The sequence below is a fragment of the Hyperolius riggenbachi genome, chromosome 1 (genome assembly GCF_040937935.1).
Source record: "Hyperolius riggenbachi isolate aHypRig1 chromosome 1, aHypRig1.pri, whole genome shotgun sequence".
Taxonomy (NCBI): Eukaryota; Metazoa; Chordata; class Amphibia; order Anura; family Hyperoliidae; genus Hyperolius; species Hyperolius riggenbachi.
In genome coordinates, this window is record NC_090646.1 from 130156065 (window position 1) to 130181473 (window position 25409).

General features: G+C 46.5%; 1 protein-coding gene across 1 annotated transcript in view; it reads left to right on the forward strand.

Moving 5' to 3' along the window:
• SLC10A4 (solute carrier family 10 member 4) overlaps positions 1-25409 on the forward strand; it is a 41259-nt gene that overhangs the window by 6436 nt on the left and 9414 nt on the right. Inside the window, exon 2 of the mRNA XM_068268311.1 lies at positions 13910-14120. Within this exon, the coding sequence (XP_068124412.1) occupies positions 13910-14120 (211 nt within the window). The remainder of the gene's footprint in view (positions 1-13909; positions 14121-25409) is intronic.

Genomic DNA, 25409 nt, shown 5'->3' on the forward strand with positions numbered 1-25409 from the left:
ATGGGATGTTGTTTGCAAAGATGAATTCGCTTGAAGATTTGTGAACTCTGTTTTTACAAAATAACTTTTTGACACATTAAAATTTAAGGATCATCTTAAAACTTCTTTGTCTCTTCAAAAATACTTTTTTATGATATATCCTTATATGGTTATATTATTGGTGTTGTGGCGCACCATTGAGGATATGGTTTTTGGTCTCCCAATTTTTCCAATTATGATAAATATCAAGGGTCAGGGATGCCCATGCAAAATACTATTTATCAGGCTCCGTGGGTGCCCAGATGTCCCTTAATTACCGATATTTTAATGGACATCTGCAATGGCACCCGAAAATTTACATTTTCCATTTTTTTCATCTATTGGCGGTGGAGGGAGGTGTGGTGGTTAGGGTTAGCAGTGGCCCTTAGGGGGGGTGATGGATCAGGTTAGCCATGGGAAGTGGGTTAAAGTTAGCTGTAGGGGGTGGTGGTTCCGGTTAGCCTTGGGGGGGGGGGGGTTAAGCTTAGTCCTTTTTTTCCACTGTAACAGTAGAATATTGGTAAATGTACTCATATGCTAAGTAATATTGGCTTTTCTAGATGCTCAAACACCCGGGCACGCTTTTTGATGTATGCAGGACAGAGTAGTATAAAGGCAATAGTGACGTGATTAGTATTAGACATGATTTCTTCATTAATCTGGTGTAATATTTATTTGTGTAAGGGGATAGACTAAATAACCAATCAGTATCTGCTAAATATTAATAGTTATGGGAGATAAAGTCCAAACTCTTCATGGGAGGGGTGGATGGTGGCTACACTTGTTATGGGATGATTAGATTGTGTCTACACTTTCAATGAGAGGGATGGATGGTGGCTGCACTTGTTATGGGAGGGATGGATGGTGGCTGCACTTGTTATGGGAGGGGTGGATGGTGGCTGCACATGTTATGGGAGGGGTGGATGGTGGCTGCACATGTTATGGGAGGGGTGGATGGTGGCTGCACATGTTATGGGAGGGGTGGATGGTGGCTGCACATGTTATGGGAGGGTTAGATTGTGTCTACACTTTCAATGAGAGGGATGGATGGTGGCTGCACTTGTTATGGGAGGGATGGATGGTGGCTTCACATGTTATGGGAGGGGTGGATGGTGGCTGCACATGTTATGGGAGGGATGGATGGTGGCTGCACTTGTTATGGGAGGGGTGGATGGTGGCTTCACATGTTATGGGAGGGGTGGATGGTGGCTGCACATGTTATGGGAGGGGTGGATGGTGGCTGCACTTGTTATGGGAGGGATGGATGGTGGCTGCACTTGTTATGGGAGGGGTGGATGGTGGCTTCACATGTTATGGGAGGGGTGGATGGTGGCTGCACATGTTATGGGAGGGGTGGATGGTGGCTGCACATGCTATGGGAGGGATGGATGGTGGCTGCACTTGTTATGGGAGGGGTGGATGGTGGCTGCACATGTTATTGGAGGGGTGGATGGTGGCTGCACATGTTATGGGAGGGATGGATGGTGGCTGCACTTGTTATGGGAGGGGTGGATGGTGGCTGCACATGTTCTGGGAGGGATGGATGGTGGCTGCACTTGTTAAGGGAGGGGTGGATGGTGGCTGCACTTGTTAAGGGAGGGGTGGATGGTGGCTGCACATGTTATGGGAGGGGTGGATGGTGGCTGCACATGTTATGGGAGGGATGGATGGTGGCCGCACTTGTTATGGGAGGGTCGATGGTGGCCGCACTTGTTATGGGAGGGGTGGATGGTGGTTGCACTTGTTATGGGAGGGATTGATGGTGGCTGCACTTGTTATGGGAGGGATTGATGGTGGCTGCACTTGTTATGGGAGGGGTGGATGGTGGCTGCACTTGTTATGGGAGGGGTGGATGGTGGCTGCACTTGTTATGGGAGGGGTGGATGGTGGCTGCACTTGTTATGGGAGGGGTGGATGGTGGCTGCACTGGTTATGGGAGGGGTGGATGGTGGCTGCACTTGTTATGGGAGGGATGGATGGCGGCTGCACTTGTTATGGGAGGGGTGAATGGTGGCCGCACTTGTTATGGGAGGGGTGGATGGTGGCTGCACTTGTTTATAGGAGGGCTGGATGGTGGCTACATTTATATGGGGAGGGTGGATGGTGTCTGCACTTGATTTGGGAGGGGTGGATGGTGGCTGCACTGGTTATGGAAGGGGTGGATGGTGACTGCACTTGTTATGTAGGGGGTGGATGGTGGCTGCACTGGTTATGGGAGGGTTGAATAGTGGTTGCACTGCTTGTGGGAAGGTTAGATGGTGGCTGCACTTGTCATGGGAGGGATGGATGGTGGCTGCACTTGTTGTGGGAGGGATGGATGGTTGCTTCACTTATATGGGGAGTGTGGATGGTGGTTGCACTTGTTATGGGAGGGGTGGATGGTGGCGTGGCTGCACTTGTTATGGGAGGCATGGATGGTGGCTGCACTTATTATGGGAGATTTACTTGTCATAGCTATAGTAACAGTGGTCTGATTGATTCCTGGACTTATGTTATCCTATTCATGGCTGTAGTGCTGCTGCTGCTTTAGTCTGGGCTGATACCTTGAAGCATACGGCAGCAGTTGAAGGGGCATCCTAAGATTGTCTATCAAACTCCTCGCCTATAGCTCTCCCTGCCCCTCAGCATATATGTGAGCTGGAAGGTATTTGTGGACCTTCAGAACTGATGTGCTACACTTGGCTGCCTCCTGATGTCTGATGAGAAGCGAGCTTATAAATACAGATACAGTGTGCCAATCATAGCTTTTAGCTGGGGGAAATTCTACTGCTTAGAATTCGCTGCACAAGTTCCTGTATTCCCTCCATATCAGTCCATTACATCTATTTGTAGAAGCCTCAACTACTGCTCTCAATAACCTGGGAATACTTGGGTGATTTGAGGTACAATAAAAACATAATAATAAAGTAGTACTTTTATGTTCCATGGCAGTGTGCAGGACATATTCAATTACACCCAGTGGTCAAAAATTAGAGACACCCCTTATTTGAGGCGGGGAACACACTTGTCTTTCAGTTTTCTGTGCGTGTTTTTCTGCGTTGTTTCACAGCAGCTGATGTAATTGATAGAAAAAATTGACAATGTGCAGCGTCAACATGCAGAATGTCAGTTTTCTTTCTGCGTGCGAAAAACACATTAAGTGTGAACTAGCCCATTGATTAACTTGAGTTCTCAGTTTTTCTGTGCAGAAAACGCATATGAAAACAGTCAAGTATGTTCCCTGCCTAAAAGTAAACCAGTCCAACATTGACTTAGAGTGACGTAACAACGCAGAGTTGCTTATATAAGGAACGCTCAGTTTCGGATGACGTAGCTACCAGGAAAGTTAATGTCAAAATGGGTAAAACGAAAGATTTAACCACTTCCGGGTTTTTAGTCCTTTGGATGATCTGTGCTGCGGGGGCTCTTCAGCCCGCAGCACAGATCAGATAGCAGGCAGGGCGATCAGACTTCCCTCCCTTTTTTCCCCACTAGGGGGATGTCCTGCTGGGGGGGGGTCTGATTGCCGCTGCGCTGCTGTGCCTAGCGGGGGGGGGCTCCTCAAAGCCCCCCTCCGCAGCGCTATTCCTCCCTCTGCCTCCTTCCCTCCCTCCCCTCTCCATTATGGGCTGCGCAGGACGGAAATCCGTCCTGTGCCGCCTCAGATGGGCTTCAGCCTATCAGATGCCGGCGATCCCCGGCCAATCAGAGGCCGGGGATCGCAGATCTCCTTTACGGCGCTGCCGTATGTATGTAAACAGCGGGGAAGATCTTCCCCGCGTGTTTACATTTACCCTGCGAGCTGCGATCGGAGGCTAGCAGGGTGTTCACGGAGACACCCTCCGTGAACTGACATGGAACGTTTCCATGGAAACCGCTTCAGGATTCAGGGGTGTACTTAAGCGTACGCAGAATCCTGAAGTGGTTAAAAGAGGAACTGCAGTGAAAATAACATAATGAAAAAAAGTGCTTAATTTTTACAATAATTATTTATAAATGATTTAGTCAGTGTTTTCCCATTGTAAAATATTTCCTCTCCCTGATTTACATTCTACAATTCATCACAGGAGACATCTTTACTGCTGGCAGGTGATGTCTGTGGAAGGAGATGCTGCTTTTTTGGCATTTTCCCACAATGCAACAAGGCTCCCACAGTGTGATGTTAGTACCTAGGCGCTGACAGCACACTGTGGGAGGGGTTTCACCACAATATCAACCACACAGAACCCCCTGATGATCCGTTTGAGAAAAAGTCAAGATTTCTTGTGGGAAAGGGGTATCAGCTACTGATTGGAATGAAGTTCAATCCCTGGTTACAGTTCCTCCTTAAGTGACTTTGAACGAGGGATGATTGCGGGGGGGGGGGGGGGGGGGGGGGGGGCTTGGAGAGGTGGTGTTAGCATCTCTGAAACGACAACTCTTTTAGGATTTTCTCACTCAACAGTATATTGGGTGTTTAGAGAGTGGCAGTTGAAAAAAACATCAAGTTATAAGGACTATTCTGGTCCAAAAATGGCTGATGAACGAGAGAGGTGAAAGGCAAGTAGCATACATAGTCTGCAGCAACAGAAGGGCAACAACATGACAAACTACAGCTAAATTCAATACAGGTGCATCACAAAGTGTGTTCCAACACACAACAACTTACGCTTTAGCAGCAGGAGACCATCAGTACCTTTGGTATCACAGAAAAATAGGAAAAGACCTGTTGTGGGCCCAGTGGCGTAGCAATAGGGGGTGCAGAGGTTGCAACCACACCAGGGCCCTGAGGAGCCATCCCTTAACCACAGCATTAGTTATTTATTGGTCCTGTGCTGGTAAAAATCACTTCTAAAGATGCTTTGAATAGTAGCAATCACTGGCAAACTGTTCCCATCCCCTGGTTACACCTGTCTGACACTGTGGCTCTCCTTAGCAAGTTCTAGTGCACTGTATCAATTGTTATGTATAGAGTGTTCGGGGGGGAGGGGGCCAGGGGAGGACTGGCCCAGGGGGACGGGGGGCAATTGCCCCCCGGGCTGCCCGAATCTTAAGTAATTAGGGCTGGCCACTGCTATACGCAGCGGCCTCAGACATACCACAGGTGACAGGTTCGCAGTGGGGATCGCAACCTCGCGCGATATTTCCCAGCAAGTTGAAGTATCCAATTAAAGAAGGGGCTGAGGCGGCCGGCCGTGGTGTGCCCTTGTGCGTGGCTGCTCCTGCGGTGGATGTGAGCGGCACAAGGACACAAATAGCTTAGGTCCTCTCCGGCCAGGTGGGTTGACCCTGCTTGACTCCGCCCCCCGCCTGGAGCCATTGCCGCCCGCAATATGCTGCTGTGCCTGCGGTGTCATCGGAGTGAGCTGTCTCACTCTTCAGCTTTCTGTGCTGGGGGGGCTGGGGGCCTGGAGCTGTGGCTACGAGTGGCTGGCTGGAGGAGTCGGACACAGTCCTCCCCTGTGCTGCTGTGCCTGAGGTGTCGTCGGAGTGAGCTGTCTCACTCTTCAGCTTTCTGTGCTGGGGGGGCTGGGGGCCTGGAGCTGCGGCTACGAGTGGCTGGCTGGCTGTCCTGGCTGGAGGAGTCGGACACTCTGGGGGCTGGGAGTCGGAGATGCCACCTATAGCTGCTTGCTGCTGTGGAGGAGGTGTAGGACTGAGGAGACAGGAGGATAGAGGAGGTCGGGTCCAGGTTGCCAGAGGAGAAGGTGGTTTTTAAAAATTTTGTTTCTGTACCTCTTCTCCCTTCTTGTCACTGAGTTACTCACACTTTGCTGCCTGCCTGCTACTGCTGTCAAATTCAATTCTCTGCCCAGGCCAGTGCCCTCTAAAAAAAATTTTCTGTGATAATCATCCCCATTCTGACCCTGGCCTGAGGGGGAACGTTTTTTCTTCTTGTGGTGTGATTGGCGGCAGGGGAGGGGGGAGGCAGGCAGTTAGGCACTGTCAAACAGGTAGTTGGAGGGGGGGGGAGTAGGTGTCAGACAAGTAGTTTGTATGGTGGGTGGGCAGGAGTGGGGTTAGGCATCACCAGGTAGGTAGTTTTGTGTGTGTGTGTGTGTGGGGGGGGGGGTGTTGTTTAAAGGAGTTATCAGGCATTGTTAATGAAATAAGTGCTACTTACCCGGGGCTTCCTCCAGCCCCACACTCCCAGCATGTCCCTCGCCGCAGCTCTGCAATCAGCCATTCGCTGCCGCTGCCTCCCAGTCCCCGGCGATGGCACCAGTCCGACCTGGATGTCGGCCTGTACTGCGCCTGTGCGAGCAGCACTGTCAATCACCGCCACGTGGACCGGAGTGTACTGCGCAGGCGCAGTAGTTCTGCGTCTGCACAGTACGCTCTGGTCCATGTGGCGGTGATTGACAGCGCCGCTCGCACAGGCGCAGTTGGCCTGACGTCATCGCCGGGGGCTGGGAGGCAGCGGCAGCGAACAGCTGACTGCAGAGCTGCGGCAAGGGACATGCTGGGAGCTTGGGGCTGGACGAGCCCTGGGTAAGTAGCACTTATTTTCGTAAAAAAAAAAAAGCCTGATAACTCCTTTAAGGTTAGGCATCAGACAGACAGGTAGATTGTGCGGAGAAATGGGGTTAGACATCAGGTACATAGTGTGTGTGTGTGGCTGGGGCTGTTAGTCATCACAATTTGAAGATTTGCACACAAGAAAGATATGGCTTTGGGCTGGGGATGCCGTGAAACGGGCCTCTAGTTTGTGTTGTCCCCCCAGGCCAAAAGGTCCCAGTCCTCCCCTGGAGGGGGCAATGTAAAGCTTGCACTAGGGCGCATAGCTCCTTAGCTACACCACTGTGTGGGCCCTTGCCACCGTGCTCGATCGGTCTGAGATTGGTTTGACGAATATCAGAGTTAAATCTGCTTCCATGGCCAGTGCGATCCCCGACCTCAATCCTATTGAGCATTTGTGGGACAAAGTCGAAAGATCACGCCAAAGCTTAGAAACGTTACCATCCAATCCGACCCAATTTAGAGCTGGCATTATGTCATAATGGGCCAACATTTGTCAGTAACGGTATCAGCATCTACTTGAGTCCATGCCAAGAAGAATACCGCCTGTGATCAGCTTGTTATTAGAGGCGGTCTCTAATTTTTTGGGCCATTCAGTATATGTTATTTGAGTAGTATCTAATAACATATATGCAATGAGTAATATATAAGAAGCAGATTATATTATCTATACTCATCACAGTCTTCTAACTCCAAATTCCTTGATCTCTCAAAGAAATGTGCCAAACCAGCTTAGTAGCCCAGGTGGTGATGCTGGGCAGGGGTAATAATTCCCTTCCCGTAAAAGAGGCTGTGTTACTAGTATTTGTGTGTTACTGGAGTCTGCTTCACATACCAAGTCTTCACTGGCAACCAATCACACCTCACACATACTGTCTTGTATACATGAAAGTCTATGACCTCTCTTACCCAGTTTCCCACAAGTCCCCTTGAGCTTGTCTTCTTGCATGTCTTACTTGCCCTCAAACTTGTGGTCATCTTCCCAATGTTGATGATTATGAATTACTGCCTGCCACTACCTCACAGTTTACAAAGTGCAGCAGCTATAGTATAACAAGTCTGACTGTGAGAGGACCTCTCACCTGAGTTCTAGCCAACAGCACTCACTGTACCCTCTAAGGTGCCCATTCATGGTACAATATTTTCCTAAGATGCAATCAGTCAATCACATTTTTACAATCAAATTGTACAGAAAACCGTGTCTAGTGAAAAATGGCGCCGGCAAAATAATGGCGCCCCCTTCTGCCCGATATATGTTTAAAACGATATTTATCGTTTTAAAGGTTAAAATAGTGCAGACCTTTTGAACGAAATTTATCATTTTCAAACTTTTTTTTTGTCCTGCCTGAACGATATTTATTGTTTTAACCCCTGCTTTGCTGCCATTTGGAAAATATCTGCCCGCTGGCTTTAATGTTTAATAGCAAAGCCCCCTTAAAAGTTAAAAACACCAAATTTGCAGGGAATGTTCAGAAGAAAATTGTGAACAAGAGGAAAACATTTTTTTTTCAAAAAGACCTTATAGTTTTTGAGAAAATCGATTTTGAATATTCTTCTTCTGACCGTGGGAAAATTAAACGCCCGCCGACTTTAGCGGTTAATAGCAAAGCCCCTTTAAATGCCAGAAACACCAAATGTGTAGGGAATGTTAAGAAGAAAATTGTGAACAAGAGGAAAAAAAAATTTACAAAAAGACCTTATAGTTTTTGAGAAAATCGATTTTAAATCTTCAAAGAGGAAAATGTATCTATTTAAATCGCGTACTGACATTTCCGCAGCGGAAACAATTCCCGCCGACTTTAGCAGTTAATAGCAAAGTCCCCTTAAATCCTAGCAACACCAAATTTGCAGGATATGTTAAAAAGATACTGGGAAACAATATTTAAAAAAAATTGAAAAATTTTATTTATTTATTTTTTTTAAATTTAAATTCTTGGGTTATGTTCAGAGTGTGGGAAATTTTTTGAAAAAAATGACGTGGGGTCCCCCCTCCCGAGCCTCTGTAACCCCTTGTCCCCCATGCAGGCTGGGATAGCCAGAATGCGGAGCCCCGGCCGACTGGGGCTTCGCACCCTGAGCTATACCAGCCCAGCCCGCATGGTCCATGGTATGGGGGGGCTTCGGGGGGAGGGGCGGCCAAGCCTTCCCCTCCCCCCCGGAGCCCTTGTCCAATCCATGGACAAGGGGCTCTTCCCCACCTCCGGTGCCCCAGGAGGAGGTGGGCGCGATGACTCCCTGGGGGGGGGGGTTCATGGTGGCATCTGGGAGTCCCCTTTAAGAAGGGGAACCCAGATGCCTGCCCCCCTCCCAGGAGAAATGAGTATAGGGGTGCACCCCTTACCCATTTCCATAAAGTTTTAAATGAAATAAAAACGCAACAACGAGAAAAGTCCTTTAATGTTCTAAATTAACCAGAAATACTTACCTGTACCTTTAAGAAAAAAATCCCAAGCCAATTAGGTCCCACAACAGTATCCTCCATCTTGCGATCTTCAGAAATACTTACCTGTACCTTTAAGAAAAAATTCCCACGCCATTAGCCTCGGAAAAGGTCCTGCGCTATAATCTGTTATGTCCCACGACGACAGTATCCTCTGTCTTGCGATCTTCAGAAATACTTACCTGTACCTTTAAGAAAAAAATCCCACGCCAATTAGGTCCCACGACAGTATCCTCTATCTTGCGACCTTCTATTACATGTTGATTGAAGATCTCCGCCGCCCCGACGCCACACACGCCGCCTCCGCCGAACTGCTCTCAGCTATACTTAGTATAGCTAAGAGCAAAAATCATCTTTAAATTTTAGCTCCAATGGTCCCCATTGGTTCCTTAACAGACCAATGGGAATCAGGAGGATCCCCATTGGTTGCTTATCGACCTTGGAGCCAAAATTTAAAGATGCTTTTTGTTCTCAGCTATACTAAGTATAGCTGAGAGTGCATCTATATAGACGCATTAGCGCTGGCTGCCGCTGCCCTCCCTGCCTTTCTCACACCTGTCACCCTCACCCTCACCCATGCTGGCACCCATGGGTGCATTGGGTGCCAGCATGGGTGAGGGTGACAGGTGGGGGAAGGCAGGGAGGGCAGCGGCAGCTAGCGCTAATGTGTCTGTATAGACGCACTCTCAGCTACACTTAGTATAGCTGAGAGCAGTGCGGCGGAGATCTTCAATCAAGATGTATCAGAAGATCGCAAGATAGAGGATACTGTCGTGAGACCTGATTGGCGTGGGATTTTTTCATAAAGGTACAGGTAAGTATTTGTGGTTAATTTAGAACATTAAAGGACTTTTCTCGTGGTTGTGTTTTTATTTCATTTAACCCTTTGTGGAAATGGGTAAGGGGTACTTTGTACCTCTATACTCATTTCTCCTGGGAGGGGGGTGGGCATCTGGGGGTCCCCTTCTTAAAGGGGACTCCCAGATGCCACCATGAACCCCCCCCCCCCCCCAGGGAGGTGTCGCCCCCCGCCTCCACCTGGGGCAAGGGAGGCGGGGAAGAGCCCCTTGTCCATGGATTGAACAAGGGGCTCTGGGGGGGAGGGGGAGGCTTGGCTGCCCCTCCCTCCCAGAGCCCCCCCATACCATGGACCATGCGGGCTGGTATAGCTCAGGGTGCGAAGCCCCAGTCGGCCGGGGCTCCGCATTCTGGCTATCCCAGCCTGCATGGGGGACAAGGGGTTACAGAGGCTCGGGAGGAGGGACCCCACGTCTTTTTTTTTTTAAATTTGGTATACATTTTTATTTTTTTAATGTTCTGAGTGTGGGAAATAAATTTAAAAAAAAAACGACGTGGGGTCCCCCCTCCCGAGCCTCTGTAACCCTCATCTCCCATGCAGGCTGGGATAACCAGAATGCGGAGCCCCGGCTGACTGGGGCTTCGCACCCTGAGCTATACCAGCCCGCATGGTCCATGGTTTTGGGGGGGCTCCGGGGGGAGGGGCAGTTAAGCCTTCCCCTCCCCCCCAGAGCCCTTGTCCAATCCATGGACAAGGGGCTCTTCCCCACCTCTGCTGCCCCAGGAGGAGGTGGGGGCGACGACTCCCTGGGGGGGGGGGGTTATGGTGGCATCTGGGAGTCCCCTTTAAGAAGGGGACCCCCAGATGCCCACCCCCCTCCCAGGAGAAATGAGTATAGAGGTACAAAGTACCCCTTACCCATTTCCACAAAGGGTTAAATGAAATAAAAACACAACCACGAGAAAAGTCCTTTAATGTTCTAAATTAACCACAAATACTTACCTGTACCTTTAAGAAAAAAATCCCACGCCAATCAGGTCCCACGACAGTATCCTTTATCTTGCGATCTTCTGATACATCTTGATTGAAGATCTCCGCCGCCCCGACGCCACACACGCCGCCTCCGCCGCACTGCTCTCAGCTATACTAAGTATAGCTGAGAGTGCGTCTATACAGACGCATTAGCGCTAGCTGCCGCTGCCCTCCCTGCCTCCCCCCACCTGTCACCCTCACCCATGCTGGCACCCAATGCACCCATGGGTGCCAGCATGGGTGAGGGTGACAGGTGTGAGAGAGGCAGGGAGGGCAGCTGCAGCCAGCGCTAATGCGTCTATATAGATGCACTCTCAGCTATACTTAGTATAGCTGAGAACAAAAAGCATCTTTAAATTTTGGCTCCAAGGCTCCCCATTGGTTCCTTATCGACCAATGGGGATCCTCCTGATCCCCATTGGTCTTTTAAGGAACCAATGGGGACCATTGGAGCTAAAATTTAAAGATGCTTTTTGCTCTTAGCTATACTAAGTATAGCTGAGAGCAGTTCGGCGGAGGCGGCCTGTGTGGCGTCGGGGCGGCGGAGATCTTCAATCAACATGTAACAGAAGGTCGCAAGATAGAGGATACTGTCCTGGGACCTAATTGGCGTGGGATTTTTTTCTTAAAGGTACAGGTAAGTATTTCTGAAGATCGCAAGACAGAGGATACTGTCGTCGTGGGACATAACAGATTATAGCGCAGGACCTTTTCCGAGGCTAATGGCGTGGGAATTTTTTCTTAAAGGTACAGGTAAGTATTTCTGAAGATCGCAAGATGGAGGATACTGTCGTGGGACCTAATTGGCTTGGGATTTTTTTCTTAAAGGTACAGGTAAGTATTTCTGGTTAATTTAGAACATTAAAGGACTTTTCTCGTTGTTGCGTTTTTATTTCATTTAACCCTTTGTGGAAATGGGTAAGGGGTACTTTGTACCTCTATACTCATTTCTCCTGGGAGGGGGGTGGGCATCTGGGGGTCCCCTTCTTAAAGGGGACTCCCAGATGCCACCATGAACCCCCCCCGGGAGTCGTCGCGCCCACCTCCTCCTGGGGCACCGGAGGTGGGGAAGAGCCCCTTGTCCATGGATTGGACAAGGGCTCCGGGGGGGGGAGGGGAAGGCTTGGCCGCCCCTCCCCCCCGAAGCCCCCCCATACTATGGACCATGCGGGCTGGGCTGGTATAGCTCAGGGTGCGAAGCCCCAGTCGGCCGGGGCTCCGCATTCTGGCTATCCCAGCCTGCATGGGGGACAAGGGGTTACAGAGGCTCGGGAGGGGGGACCCCACGTCATTTTTTTCAAAAAATTTCCCACACTCTGAACATAACCCAAGAATTTAAATTTAAAAAAATAAAATAAAATGTTTCAATTTTTTTTTAAATATTGTTTCCCAGTATCTTTTTAACATATCCTGCAAATTTGGTGTTGCTAGGATTTAAGGGGACTTTGCTATTAACTGCTAAAGTCGGCGGGAATTGTTTCCGCTGCGGAAATGTCAGTACGTGATTTAAATAGATACTGTACATTTTCCTCTTTGAAGATTTAAAATCGATTTTCTCAAAAACTATAAGGTCTTTTTGAAAAAAAAAATGTTCCTCTTGTTCACAATTTTCTTCTTAACATTCCCTACACATTTGGTGTTTCTGGCATTTAAAGGGGCTTTGCTATTTACCGCTAAAGTCGTCGGGCGTTTAATTTTCCCACGGTCAGAAGAAGAATATTCAAAATCGATTTTCTCAAAAACTATAAGGTCTTTTTGAAAAAAAAAAATTTTCCTCTTGTTCGCAATTTTCTTCTTAACATTCCCTGCAAATTTGGTGTTTTTAGCTTTTAAGGGGGCTTTGCTATTAAACATTAAAGCCGGCGGGCAGATATTTTCCAAACGGCAGCAAAGCAAGGGTTAAAACGAAAAATATCGTTTGGGAGCAATACAAATATAAATATAAACAAATTTCGTTTTTAAAGCCGGAGCCGTTTTTTAGCTGTCAAAAACGAAAAATAACTAGCGATAGTGGTTCTCTACGGGGCGCCGGTTTTTAACTACGATAACTGGCGCCATTTTTAACGGACCCCCAGAAAACCACGTAGTATGTGAAGAAAATTGAAATGAAATCATTCTTTACTTGTTTGGAATACAGAATTTTGTTGATCGAAATGTTGGCTTTTAGGATCCTATCTGAAATGAAAACGTGCGCTAATCAACCCGTTTATGTAAAGAATCAATAATTACCTTCAGATTACTTACAATCCCGCAAATCTGATCGAATGATCACATCTGAGAAAAATATTGTACTCTTAATAGGCACCTTAATAGAAACAGCAACTGTCTACATACTGACACAGATCGTCTGGCAGACTGTCACATTCTCTAGTGATTAGGAGGCGGAGCACATAGGATTGGAACAGGAAGGAAGCATTCACAATCACAACTAAAGGCAGGTATAGCACACACACATTAACAACGTAGGATTCTGCCTTGTCACTTTCTGTATCTGTAGAGTATGGGGAGACCACTTAATTTTTTTTACGTTAACAACAGTGGATCAGTAAATATGTACAAAATAAGTATTACAGTTTGCAAATATTCAACTTTATTGGAGCAATATACATATCCTATGATCCATCACTACTAAATGTGCAAATCATTACTTATGAAAGCCAGACAAACATCCTAGCTGCTGCTGCGCAGTGTGCCTATAGCCTATCCATTTTACAGGGCCTTACAAATCCAACATGCACATAGCTCCTCCTCCTCAAGGCATGGATTAATACGGCTCTATGAGGTGAGACTTGGTAATACTGTACAATATTATAGAGTATCCAGGAAGCTCACAGCAAACCAAAACTATTAGGGGGATCAGGGGACAAAAAGGAAAACCAAAAATCCCCCTTACTAAAAAAACAAAAACTATGGTAAATAAAAATTTGCCTTCTTAAAAAATAAGTTATTTGCAATTATTCAGCTTTATGTGAGCATACGTTTTTGTATATGTAAAGCCACGTATGCACAGTTGTGTACTGTTATGTTTTAAACACAATATATTAAATGTCTAGCTGGCAGCAATATATGACACTTAATTTCAAGGTATCTTCTGTATAACGTTATTGTATTGTGCTTATGTGATATTGTTTTTGCCTCTGCAGCATCATCATGACAACATCGTCCACCCTCCTGGCTTTGATATTGATGCCTCTGTGCCTGTGGATCTACAGTCGACACTGGATCAACACCACTCTGGTCCAGTTCCTACCACTGGGAGCTGTAACTCTAACCTTATGTAGCACATTACTACCTATTGGCCTGGGAGTCTTCATACGTTACCGGTACAGCAGGATTGCCGACGTCCTGCTGAAGGTAAATGTCACCAGTTGCAGTAGAAGTTGTGCAAAGTGCTAGTTACACAGAGATCTCAACAGTCACTAATATAACTAAGATGAGAAGTTACAGACGATATATTTTTGTGCAGTGGGGGAATGAGAGAATGAAGTGGGTGCACACAAAGCCTACAGGGAAGAAGAGATGAGTGTTGTAGCATCCCTCCTGATTACAACGTACCCGATTGTGACAATGTGATAACCACGGTTACTTTACAGTGGCCAAATACCCTTTGTCAAGGAGCACTTGACAAAGGATGTTTCACCCAAAATGTGCTGTTTAGTGTGCTGTATCACCGCAGATGTATTAATAAAAATATGTTGGATATTCATCCTTGAAGGGTTGAGTCCTATGTGGATGTTTGACATTATTGGTTACTTTTGTGAGGCTTTATGGACCTCACTGGCCTCTCCATGTCATATTGGCATAATCCTATGGCCAGCAGAAACCTCTAGTACACAGTACTTGACAGTGGCATCATTAAGCGCTAGCCCCGGACCTCTGCCACTGTGTCCTGATTGTCTGTCTCCACTTCCATAGTGTCAGGCCCCAGAGACAGACAGTGTGCAGCTGGCTGGGAGGTGGACATACCTGATCCACAGACCTGCGCTCCTTGGCTGTACTAGTGCAGAGCTTCCATCTTCTTTCTTCCTTGCACGGTGCATGCTGCCCATAAGAGTGGCTGGTCTCTACCTGATGATGCAGCCGCTCAGAATATATTTTCACTGCTGCATCAGCTTGGGATAAACCCCTAGTACAGGCAGTGTGCATCATGCAGGGATGGAAGAAGACGGAAGCTTTGCACTAGTGGAGCCAAGTGGAGTGGGATCAATCAGGTACAGTATGCCCATCTCCTGGCCAGCTGCACACTGCCACTTGCTGTCTGTCTCTGGGGTCTGCTTGTGTTTTGTGTAGGAAAGGCAGGGCCAGTTCTATTAACAATAGGGTCCATGGGCAAAATTAACCTGGGGGCCCCCGAGACAGACCCCCATCCCTAAAGCAGCATTAAGGGCCCTTTGTTGTTGCCGATTTCACCTGCAGGACCCTGAGCCAGCTGCCACTCCACTCTCCCCAACTTAAATGGGATTCCCGGGGCCTCTGCAATGAGTAGCGACTCACCTGTCCCGGCGGGCTTTTTTCTCAGTCCATGGCACCATGCTCCTGCTCTTCATCCACCTCTGGCTGCATCCTCTCTGACACTCTGTAATTACGTAATAACATGCCGCGGGACACAGATAAGATGCTGACAGCAATGGACTAAGATAGGGAGCACAGTGCCATGGACTGACAGAGGAATGTGCCTTCTGGAACGCGTACGAGAGGAATCGACGCGGGAGACTTGGGCGCAGGATACAGCCGGTATATGGCTGATCCTGCTGCTGCACAAGTCCCGGCCATGTTAAATACTATTCCCACTCCAGGCCGCCATGGATGGTGGGGAATAATATAATTCAAATGATTGGGTTTTAAAAGTAACTTCAGCTCCGTCTTCTGACGGCGCCAAAGTTACTTCCCGTGCACCCAAGTCTCCTGCACTGGATTCCCTGTGTTCGTTCTGGAACAGGTGAGTCCCTACTCTGCCAAAGATACTGCAGGGGCCCCTGGGAGCACAGTTAAGATGGGGGGGTGACTTAGGGGGCCTCGAAGCCAGCTTGGTGCCCTGGAGCAGCTGCCAATTTGCCTATATGGTAGCCCTGACCATGGGGGTAGTAGGAATAGTAGACTGATGAGAAGCCACAGCGAGGGCGTGGCAAACAATGACAGAGGATTAATGAGAAATTACAATGAGTGGGTGATGGATACCAATAGCGGATGATGAAAAGCGACAGCGAGCGGGTGAGGAGCATAGACAGCAAGGGTGTTGATGGGTACTGACAAAGGATTAATGAGAAATGACAGTGAGTGGGTGGCCTTTTTATACAGTAGAAGAATAGATAAGTAATACATTTTTCTTTAAGGACCCTTTTACTCATGCAGGTTAAACCTGCGTTACGTCACCCTATTTTGCCCCATGGGGCCACAAAAGCAATTAAAGTCTATGGAGGCTTTCACACTCATTGCAGTTCCTTGTGGTGCTCTGTAAGTGTCCAATCTGATGCAAGGGCAACAGTCAGTGTTGCCAACCTTTCACATTATTTTTTACTGACAAATACCTAAAAATTTACTGGCAAAAGATTGTTTTTACTGACAAAATCGTGCCAAAATGGGCGTGGTCATGCAACAGGATGTGGGCGTGGTCATGGGTAGGGTGGGTTGTCTAAGAGAATATTGGGAGCAACAACCCCCGTGAAGTCCAAAGAACACACAAGACAGGTCAGGGATCAAGTTATTGAGAAATTTAAAGCAGGCTTAAGCTCAACACACACCATACAATCTTGGTTGTACAGATTTACCAAATCGATGTAGTATAAGGGCCAACAGATTGAAAATACCTTGAATGCTTGATTGGATAAGCTCTTATACTACATGAAAGTGGTAAGATTGAACAATCAAGATTGTATGGTGTGTGTTGAGCCTTAGGCTGCAAAAACATTTCCAAAGCTTTGAACACCAAAAGGAGCACTGTTCAAGCGATCATTCAGAAATGGAAGGAGTATGGCACAACTGTAAACCTACCAAGACAAGGTCGTCCACCTAAACTCACAGGCCGAACAAGGAGAGCGCTGATCAGAAATGCAGTCAAGAGGCCCATGGTGACTCTGGACGAGCTGCAGAGTTCTACAGCTCAGGTGGGAGACTCTGTCCATAGGACAAGTATTAGTCATGCACTGTACAAAGGTGGCCTTTATGGAAGAGTGGCAAGAAGAAAGGCATTGTTAACAGAAAGCATAAGAAGTCCCGTTTGCAGTTTGCCACAAGCCAAGTGGGGGACACAGCAACCATGTGGAAGAAGGTGCTCTGGTCAGATGAGACCAAAATTGAACTTTTTGGCCAAAATGCAAAACGCTATGTTTGGCTGAAAACTAACACTGCACATCACTCTGAACACATCATCCCCACTGTCAAATATAATGGTGACAGCATCATGCTCGGGGGGGTGCATCTCTTCAGCAGGGACAGGGAAGCTGGTCAGGGTTGATGGGAAGATGGATGGAGCCAAATACAGGGCAAACTTGGAAGAAAACCTCTTGGAGACTGCAAAAGACTTGAGACTGGGGCGGAGGTTCACCTCCCAGCAGGACAATGACCCTAAACATAAAGCCAGGGCAACAATGGAATGGTTTAAAACAAAACATATCCATGTGTTAGAATGGCCCAGTCAAAGTCCAGATCTAAATCCAATCGAGAATCTGTGGCAAGATCTGAAAACTGCTGTTCACAAATGCTTTCCATCTAATCTGACTGAGCTGGAGCTGTTTTGCAAAGAATGGGCAAGGATTTCAGTCTCTAGATGTGCAAAGTTGGTAGAGACATACCCTAAAAGACTGGCAGCTGTAATTGCAGCAAAAGGTGGTTCTACAAAGTATTGATTTTCGATCCACTTCTCACATGTACACCACTTTGTATTGGTCTTTCACATGGAATTCCAATAAAATTGATTCATGTTTGTGGTAGCAATGTGACAAAATGTGGAAAACTTCAAGGGGGCCGAATACTTTTGCAACCCACTGTACCTAGCTTATCTTTGGTGGCATCTACCTACCTTATCTTTGGGGGCATCTACCTAGCTTATCTTTGGGGGCACCTAGCTAGCCTACCCTGGGGGACACCTACCTAGCCTATCCTGGGGGACACCTACCTAGCCTATCCTGGGGGACACCTACCTAGCCTATCCTGGGGGACACCTACCTAGCCTATCCCGTGAGACACCTGCACCTAACTAGCCTATCCCAGGGGACACCTGCACCTAACTAACCTATCCCAGGGGACACCTGCACCTACCTAGCCTATCCTGGGGGACACCAGCACCTACCTAGCCTATCCTGGGGGATACCTGCACCTACTTAGCCTATACTGAGCGGCACCTGTACGTACCTATCCTATACTGGAGCCTGTACTGGCGGACACCTGTACGTAGCTATCCTATACTGGGGGCACCTAGACCTGGCTACCTACCTACAATAATCTGCGGGGGATTCCGAAGACAGATGGGCACCACGTGGTGGGCGACACAGGACAGGTAATGTATAAATGCACACACGGGAGTACATTTTTACATTGAGGGGGCAGCGACGAGGCAACAGGCGCGGCCAATTCCCAAGCGATTTCAAGTTGAAATTTATTGGGAAACAGCCTGTGGAGTATGGGTAGCCAACCGATCTCTCTCTAATCAGATTTGACTAGAGAAAGATTTGTGTTTTGGTCGAATCTGCCCATCATCACTAGATGTATGGCCACCTTTACTTTTTGTATTAGTGCAGGTTGAGCAGCTGCAGCTTGGAAGTATAAATGATCAGAGATTTTGGGGAGTAATTTTGAAATTTAGTTTAGATTTTGTGTTTCAAGCTTTTATTGGACTCAAAATGTACACTAGACCGTTGCTTGACACATTTTGTTAAGTTACAGGATTAAAGGTTATGAAAATTAACTGGATCACTTCTTGCACAGAAATCCAGCAGAAATTGAACCCCAGGGAGGTTAAGGGGCAAGAGACTGCTGGTACTGAAGTTGTTAACTGATTAATTCCAGAGGAGCCTTGTATATTAGTTCTACACACGAGTTATAAGTTAGCCGGTAATATATAGGGTGGAGCTAACAACATTGCAGACTGTGGCTACTTAGATAAGATAATCAGCTATTGCTACTTTACAGAACCTGAATAAATAGCGGTTAGTGCCAGCCTAACCACAGTGTATTTAGAAAGCATTCAGACTGCTTCACTTCTTGGTATGTTGCAGCCTCATTTCTCATCAGGCAACAACACTAATGCTGGGAATACACGTTTCGTTTTTGCCTTCGTTTTAGCCTTCGTTTCGATTGTGCCTTTTGTCCTTTTCGTTCCCTAAATAATCGAACGTACGGTTAATATCACCACCCACGGTTTCGGGTTTTTTTTCGATTCTGATGGTTTTGTTTTTCCAATGATCGAAGGATGCAAAGAAACGAAACGAAAATCCCTTTTTACAGGGACGGACTAACATAAACGAACATATAATCGATCTGAACAGCCATCAAGCCTACCAATGGCTCGATTAGATGGATAAAGAGAGATAATATCAAACATGTTCGATCACTAGTCGTTCGTTTTTGGGGTCTATTAATCGAAACTATAATGAGATTATGACTATTTTCACATACGTTTTCAACACTCGATTCGTTTACTGAACGAATCGAAGGCTAAAACGAAGGCAAAAACGAAACGTGTATTCCCAGCATTAGACTTTGTTTAAATCTAAAATCGAAATCGCTGACTCAAGATTTTGTGTACAGTGCGTCTCAAAGCGCTTTTGCAGAGCGATTTGTTTTTTCACTTCCTGATGCAAGTCAGGAAAGGAACTCTTTGACCTGGAAAAGAAGGAGTTTTGAATCAGGATGATACAATTTATTCAAACCCTGAAGATCCAAAGACCAGCCCTATAGGTACAGTTAAAAGAAATGTACTCTTTATTGTAAATAGATAAAGTATCTAAAAAAGAGGAGTGTGTCTATCAACACCAACCTCTAGTGACTGTAGGTGCATGTCTACATAAGTATTAGCTAAAATAGCTGTAAAGGTCTGATAGGGTGTTGTTGCTGATCCCCTCCACTCAAGAGAGTGGGGTGTAGCTAGCCCAAATCAGTCCTGCAATACTATGAAGGTCTAAGGAGCATTTGAGGGTGGAAATGCTGATAGTGCTTGCAGCATGTCACTCCACAACTATAGAAATAACGCCCTGAGTGCAACCATAGTATCCCAGACATGCACACATACAAATAAGGAGAGGAGAGAGCTCTATATACAACAGGTAGTGCTATACAATATAATACAGTGCTACTACGGTATTGACTGGTGTCCCCCCTCAACCCTCAGAATAGCCCAAGTCAGAGCTAGCACACGCTATAAAAGCATGGTTTAAATGAGGCAGCTAATCTCCCTATGCCCACCCCTCGGGGCGGGGTCGCGTCAGGAGCACCTTCTGTATATGCAGACCCTTGCTCCCAAGAAGGTGACCCCTGAACAGGTGCCAACCAGCCGAGTGGCACCACGGTTGATAGGTACTTTCAATAATCAATCTCACGCTATATTCCAGATCATGGAACATTACTGGCCGGTCCTCCAGCAGGATAAAGATCTTGTACGTTTTCTGCCACAACGTCCATCAATCACATACAGAAGGCCTGCCAGCCTAAGAGACATCCTAGTACACAGTGCCTTTGTGGACAGACCACCGTCTCCCTCCCCTACTTGGATTCCACAAAGACCTAAGGGGTCCCACAAGTGTGGGAAATGCAAAGCATGTAGATACATGCAGACAGTTAAATCCTGCATCTCCCCGAGCAATGGGAGAAAGTTTGAGATTTTATCGTTCATCAATTGCGACACCCCCGGCACTGTATACGTAGCGAGTTGCAACTGCTATCTGTGGTATGTTGGCAAAACCTCAAGACCCCTAAAGGAGGATCCTTGTACACATTGGTAATATTAAAACACAAAAGTGAGACCTCTATTGCCAAACACATGAACTCGGTCCATTCATCCAATCGGTTCGACATCAGGTTTTGGGGGCTGCAACAGTGGAAGAGGGGATTCAGAGGGGGCGATTTTGACAAAAAACTTACCCAATTGGAATCACAATGGATTTTCTGACTTGAGACGTTAGCCCCGAAAGGCCTTAACGAAGATTTCAATATCGCATGTTTTTTGTTGTCCCGATTTATTTAAATTTATTTCACAACACACAGACATACATTGCCTGTAATATAGGGACATAGCTGACCAAATGTCCCCCTCTGCTCCTGATAGCTCCACTCACCCATCACTGTTGTTGCTTATCTCAAATTATTTTATTCTAGGGTCTAATCGATGACCCTACAGTGCATGTAGTGTGCTTATATGTGAGACTGTTATCCCTCCTTCTCATCTCCCTGCGCCGGGTATTTCCTTCTGGTCCCTCCAGTTATGTTCCTCTGTTAGCTTCCCCATATTCATGTAATACCTCTCTAATAAGAGTGCTGTGTTAATTCAATATTGTTGAGGGGACATCACCCCTCTCGATCACAGTTGAGACACTAATTTTATTTGTATGGGACAGGGCCTCTTTAAACTCCGAGTGCCCGTTACCCTAAGTACCCCACTCCTATATATCCACCTTAAGTACACTTGTGACTACACGCTGAGCGGCAATGCAGTAATGCATTGGCGCCGCTGATGCAGGCGGATATCTTTACATAACAAGTGACATGTTGCCAGGTTGCTATGACAACCTGGGCAACACGCCGGTCAGGGCACATATTGCCATAGCAACGCGTCCCTGAATGGGAAGTGACGTCAGAGGAAGTGATGTCACACCCTAGAGAAATGCCTTGCCGTAGATATACGGCTGTCGCTCTATTCATACACAGGGATGGGCCTCACTGCTATTACTGGTCATACATATGAGCTACTTAAGGAGGGAACTGCAACATGCATGTACAGAAGCAGTAGGAGAACAGAGGCGCCAGCAGAATAAAAATTGATAAAACCTTTAAAATGTGCTTGGAGGAAGTGGTGGACTTACCTCCATAAAGCAGACACGAAAGACTGTCTGAATAGTAGCAATCACATTTATTATATAGTACCCCAAAAAGTGCAGTGCAACGCGTTTCGCAGGCCAAGCCCGCTTCATCAGGCAATAAACGTGGGGACAAAACAGAATTTCGGCAATAGCAGGTGTAGCGCCTCAGTGAGCCTCACTAAGGCGCTACACCTGCTATTGCCAAAATTCTGGAGACAGACATCCCAGGCAGCAGCAGTGAGAGCAGAACAAAAAAGGCTTTCCAGAATACCCAGGCTGTGTTTTTTAAATTCTTGGGTACCTGTTTTTAGATATACTGTATTTCACATCAGAAAGCCTGCATGTGTAACATTTCCTGAGTTCTTCTAAAAGCTGTGGCAATTAAATAGATTGTAAGACTAAGGGCCCATTTCCACTATCGCGAATTCGCATGCGTTTTTCCCGCATGCACATTCGCATAGCAATACAAGTGAATGGGACTGTTCCCACTTGTCAGGATTCCTTTGCATTTTTCTGTACAGAAAAAATTTGCATGGCAGAGCCATCAGAATTCGCATACTGCATACCGCTATGCGAATCGCATACAATGCATTTAATAGGTAATTCGCATGCGGTTTGGGTATGCAAATTTTTATGCGAATTCGCATAGAAACAATGGAAAATCACACCAGCACTGCCATGGTTAAATTCGCAAACATCATCATCCATGCGAATTCGCATGAAAATTCGCATAGACCCGCATGCAAAATTCGCATCAGCATGCAAATTTTTCCCGCGACGATTCCCACCGCACAAGTGGAAATGCCGCCTAATAGACAGATTCAGTGCAGATTCAGGGCAAACAGAGGCAATTTTTTAAAAAATGCACATCTAAAGGGAAGCTGGGGCTGCCTCTGTAAGTGTAATGCTGTCTCTGCACTCTGCAGAAAATGTATCAACTCGGGCAGCTTCTCATGTTATTCCAGCCTACCGCCAGCCTAGTTCGGGAAATCACTGCACTGCTATCGCAACTGTAAACATTTTTGTGAATGAGCGCACATCCCGCCTGGATTTGTTTTACCGAACACACTTTTATGGATGATAGCCAATGCGTATCACACGTGGGTGAGTTTTAAAAATCGCCAAACGCTTGTGCAATGAATGTCTATGAGAAAGTTTATATCAGTGTGGGTCGTGCGCTGTCCATTCAGTAAAGCGGTGCCTGGACCATTTTTGGGGAGATTCTGCCTCAATTGAAGGTATAGGAGAAACACAAAATGCTTGCAAAATTTCTTTGTGTATCGATTGCGTTCGTGGTTTTCAAGAATGCATACATTGTATTTATTTTTTTCCAGGTCAAAGCGTTCACTTCCTGACCTGCGTCAAGGAGTGAATTACAAAACCGCTCAGAAAAACGCTTAGGAAACCGCTAAGCACAAAAACGAGTCGCCCACCCAAACACCGGGAACATGAAAAAAAAAAACGCCTGAAAACAGCCCAACACGGACGGACACGCGAGCCGAATGCAATGTGAACAAGGCCTTAGGGCCCTTTCACACTGTGGCATTGCATTGGCGTAATCGGCCGCAGCTTAAAGCCGGTCTAATGAAAGTATATGGGTAAAATCATATTACCCATGGTGCGGAGTCCTGGAAGGCCTCAAACTGATGCGCTTCCAAAATTACATTAGCACGAGTTTCTGCATCAATGTGCGGCGGACCGGAAGTCATGTAAGTCTATGGCAATGCGTGTCAGTGTGAATACATGCCACAGGTTTTACACGTCGCGCATGCGCGGAATTGTATTTTTTGCAATACGTGAACGTCATCGATTGGCTGGCAAGAAGTGAGTGTCACTTCCTGCTTGGCCGGATACCAACAGGGAATACTGCATAGTAACACGGTATTCCCTGAAGGCCTGTCTTTGGCAGTGTGGTGCAGCAACAGAGCTGCTCCGCTAACACCAATTTGCAATTTGAAACCAGCCTTAGGCCCCATTTACACTAGAGCATTTTGCCGGCGATTTCGGCAAAACGCTCAAGCACCACCGCTTTTTAAAGTGCTAGTGCAATAATAACCTATGGGCTCGTTCTCACTTGGGCGATTTGCATTAAGCGCCGGCGATTTTGCATTAAGCACCGGCAATTAACGCAAATCGTATCCTGCACCATTTTCAGGCGATTTCCCGGCTATCTCGTTTAGTGCTATAGAAGCACTAATCGCAATCGCAGAAAATTGCCCCAAGTGTGAATGGCGGTTTGTTTTGGCGTTAATCACCAAAGGTCGCCAGAGCAAAACGCTAGCAAAAGCACTAGCGTTTTGCGTTTTGTAAGTGTGAATGGGGCCTGAGGCTAAGTTTCTCTATGTGAGTGTTTTTAAACCAAAAAAAAAAAAAAAAGTGCATTGTAAAGCATACTAATGATTGTGAATGGGCTTGTTTCCATGTAATGCAATTTTTTCAGCGTCTAAATAATGGCGCTCTTCTTCTGCCCGATATTTGTTTAAAACGATATTTATCGTTTTAAAGGTTAAAATAGTGCAGACCTTCTGAACGAAATTTATCGTTTTAAAACTTTTTTTTTTTGTCCTGCCTGAATGATATTTATCGTTTTAACCCCTGCTTTCATCAGGTAACAGATAACGTCCAGGGAACATCAGACGTCGTGAAGATCCAGTGGACATCCGTGTGGAGGTAAAGTTTTAGGAATTTATATAGGAAAACAAAAACGGCAATATCTAAGCGTAACCCGTTTATTTAGATAAAATTTCTTTAAAAGGCAGTAGACATAAAAACGATAACTCACATACGGGGCCCATAAACAGGGAACCCCAGAAGATTAGCGCGCATGTAATGGTCAATCGAAGATCAATAGACAATGGTGCCGCCTGTTACCTTCCCGACCGGTTTCGCAGTCTTGCGTCATCAGGGGAGAAAAAAATTCCTGAAACTTTACCTCCACACGGATGTCCACTGGATCTTCACGACGTCTGATGTTCCCTGGACGTTATCTGTGACATGAGCCATTTCACAACCTTATAATGTGGGTTGTTGGGAGCTGGTAAGCCTTTTCTAGTTTTGATGTTTGGCGGATACCTACCTCTGAGCATTTGATATATTGTGGTGAAGAATTTACCATTCACTACATACAATGACTTTCTAAACCTGCGCTGACCTTTGATGTATGCCTGACTTCTGAACTTTTGGACATTGTTCTTCTCAGCGGCGGTTCCATTGTCCCTTGGCGCCGATATATTTGCTACTATATATTAACCCCTGCTTTGCTGCTGTTTGGAAAATATCTGCCCGCCGGCTTTAATGTTTAATAGCAAAGCCCCCTTAAACGCTAAAAACACCAAATTTGCAGGGAATGTTAAGAAAAAAATTGTGAACAAGATAAATTTTTTTTTTCAAAAAGACCTTATAGTTTTTGAGAAAATCGATTTTGAATATTCTACTTCTGACCGTGGGAAAATTAAACGCCCGCCGACTTTAACGGTTAATAGCAAAGTCCCTTTAAATGCCAGAAACACCAAATGTGTAGGGAAATGTTAAGAAGAACAGTGGGAACAGGAAGAAAATGTTTTTTTTTTTCAAAAAGACCTTATAGTTTTTGAGAAGAACGATAAATATAGTTTGATAATGTAAGTGAATGGGG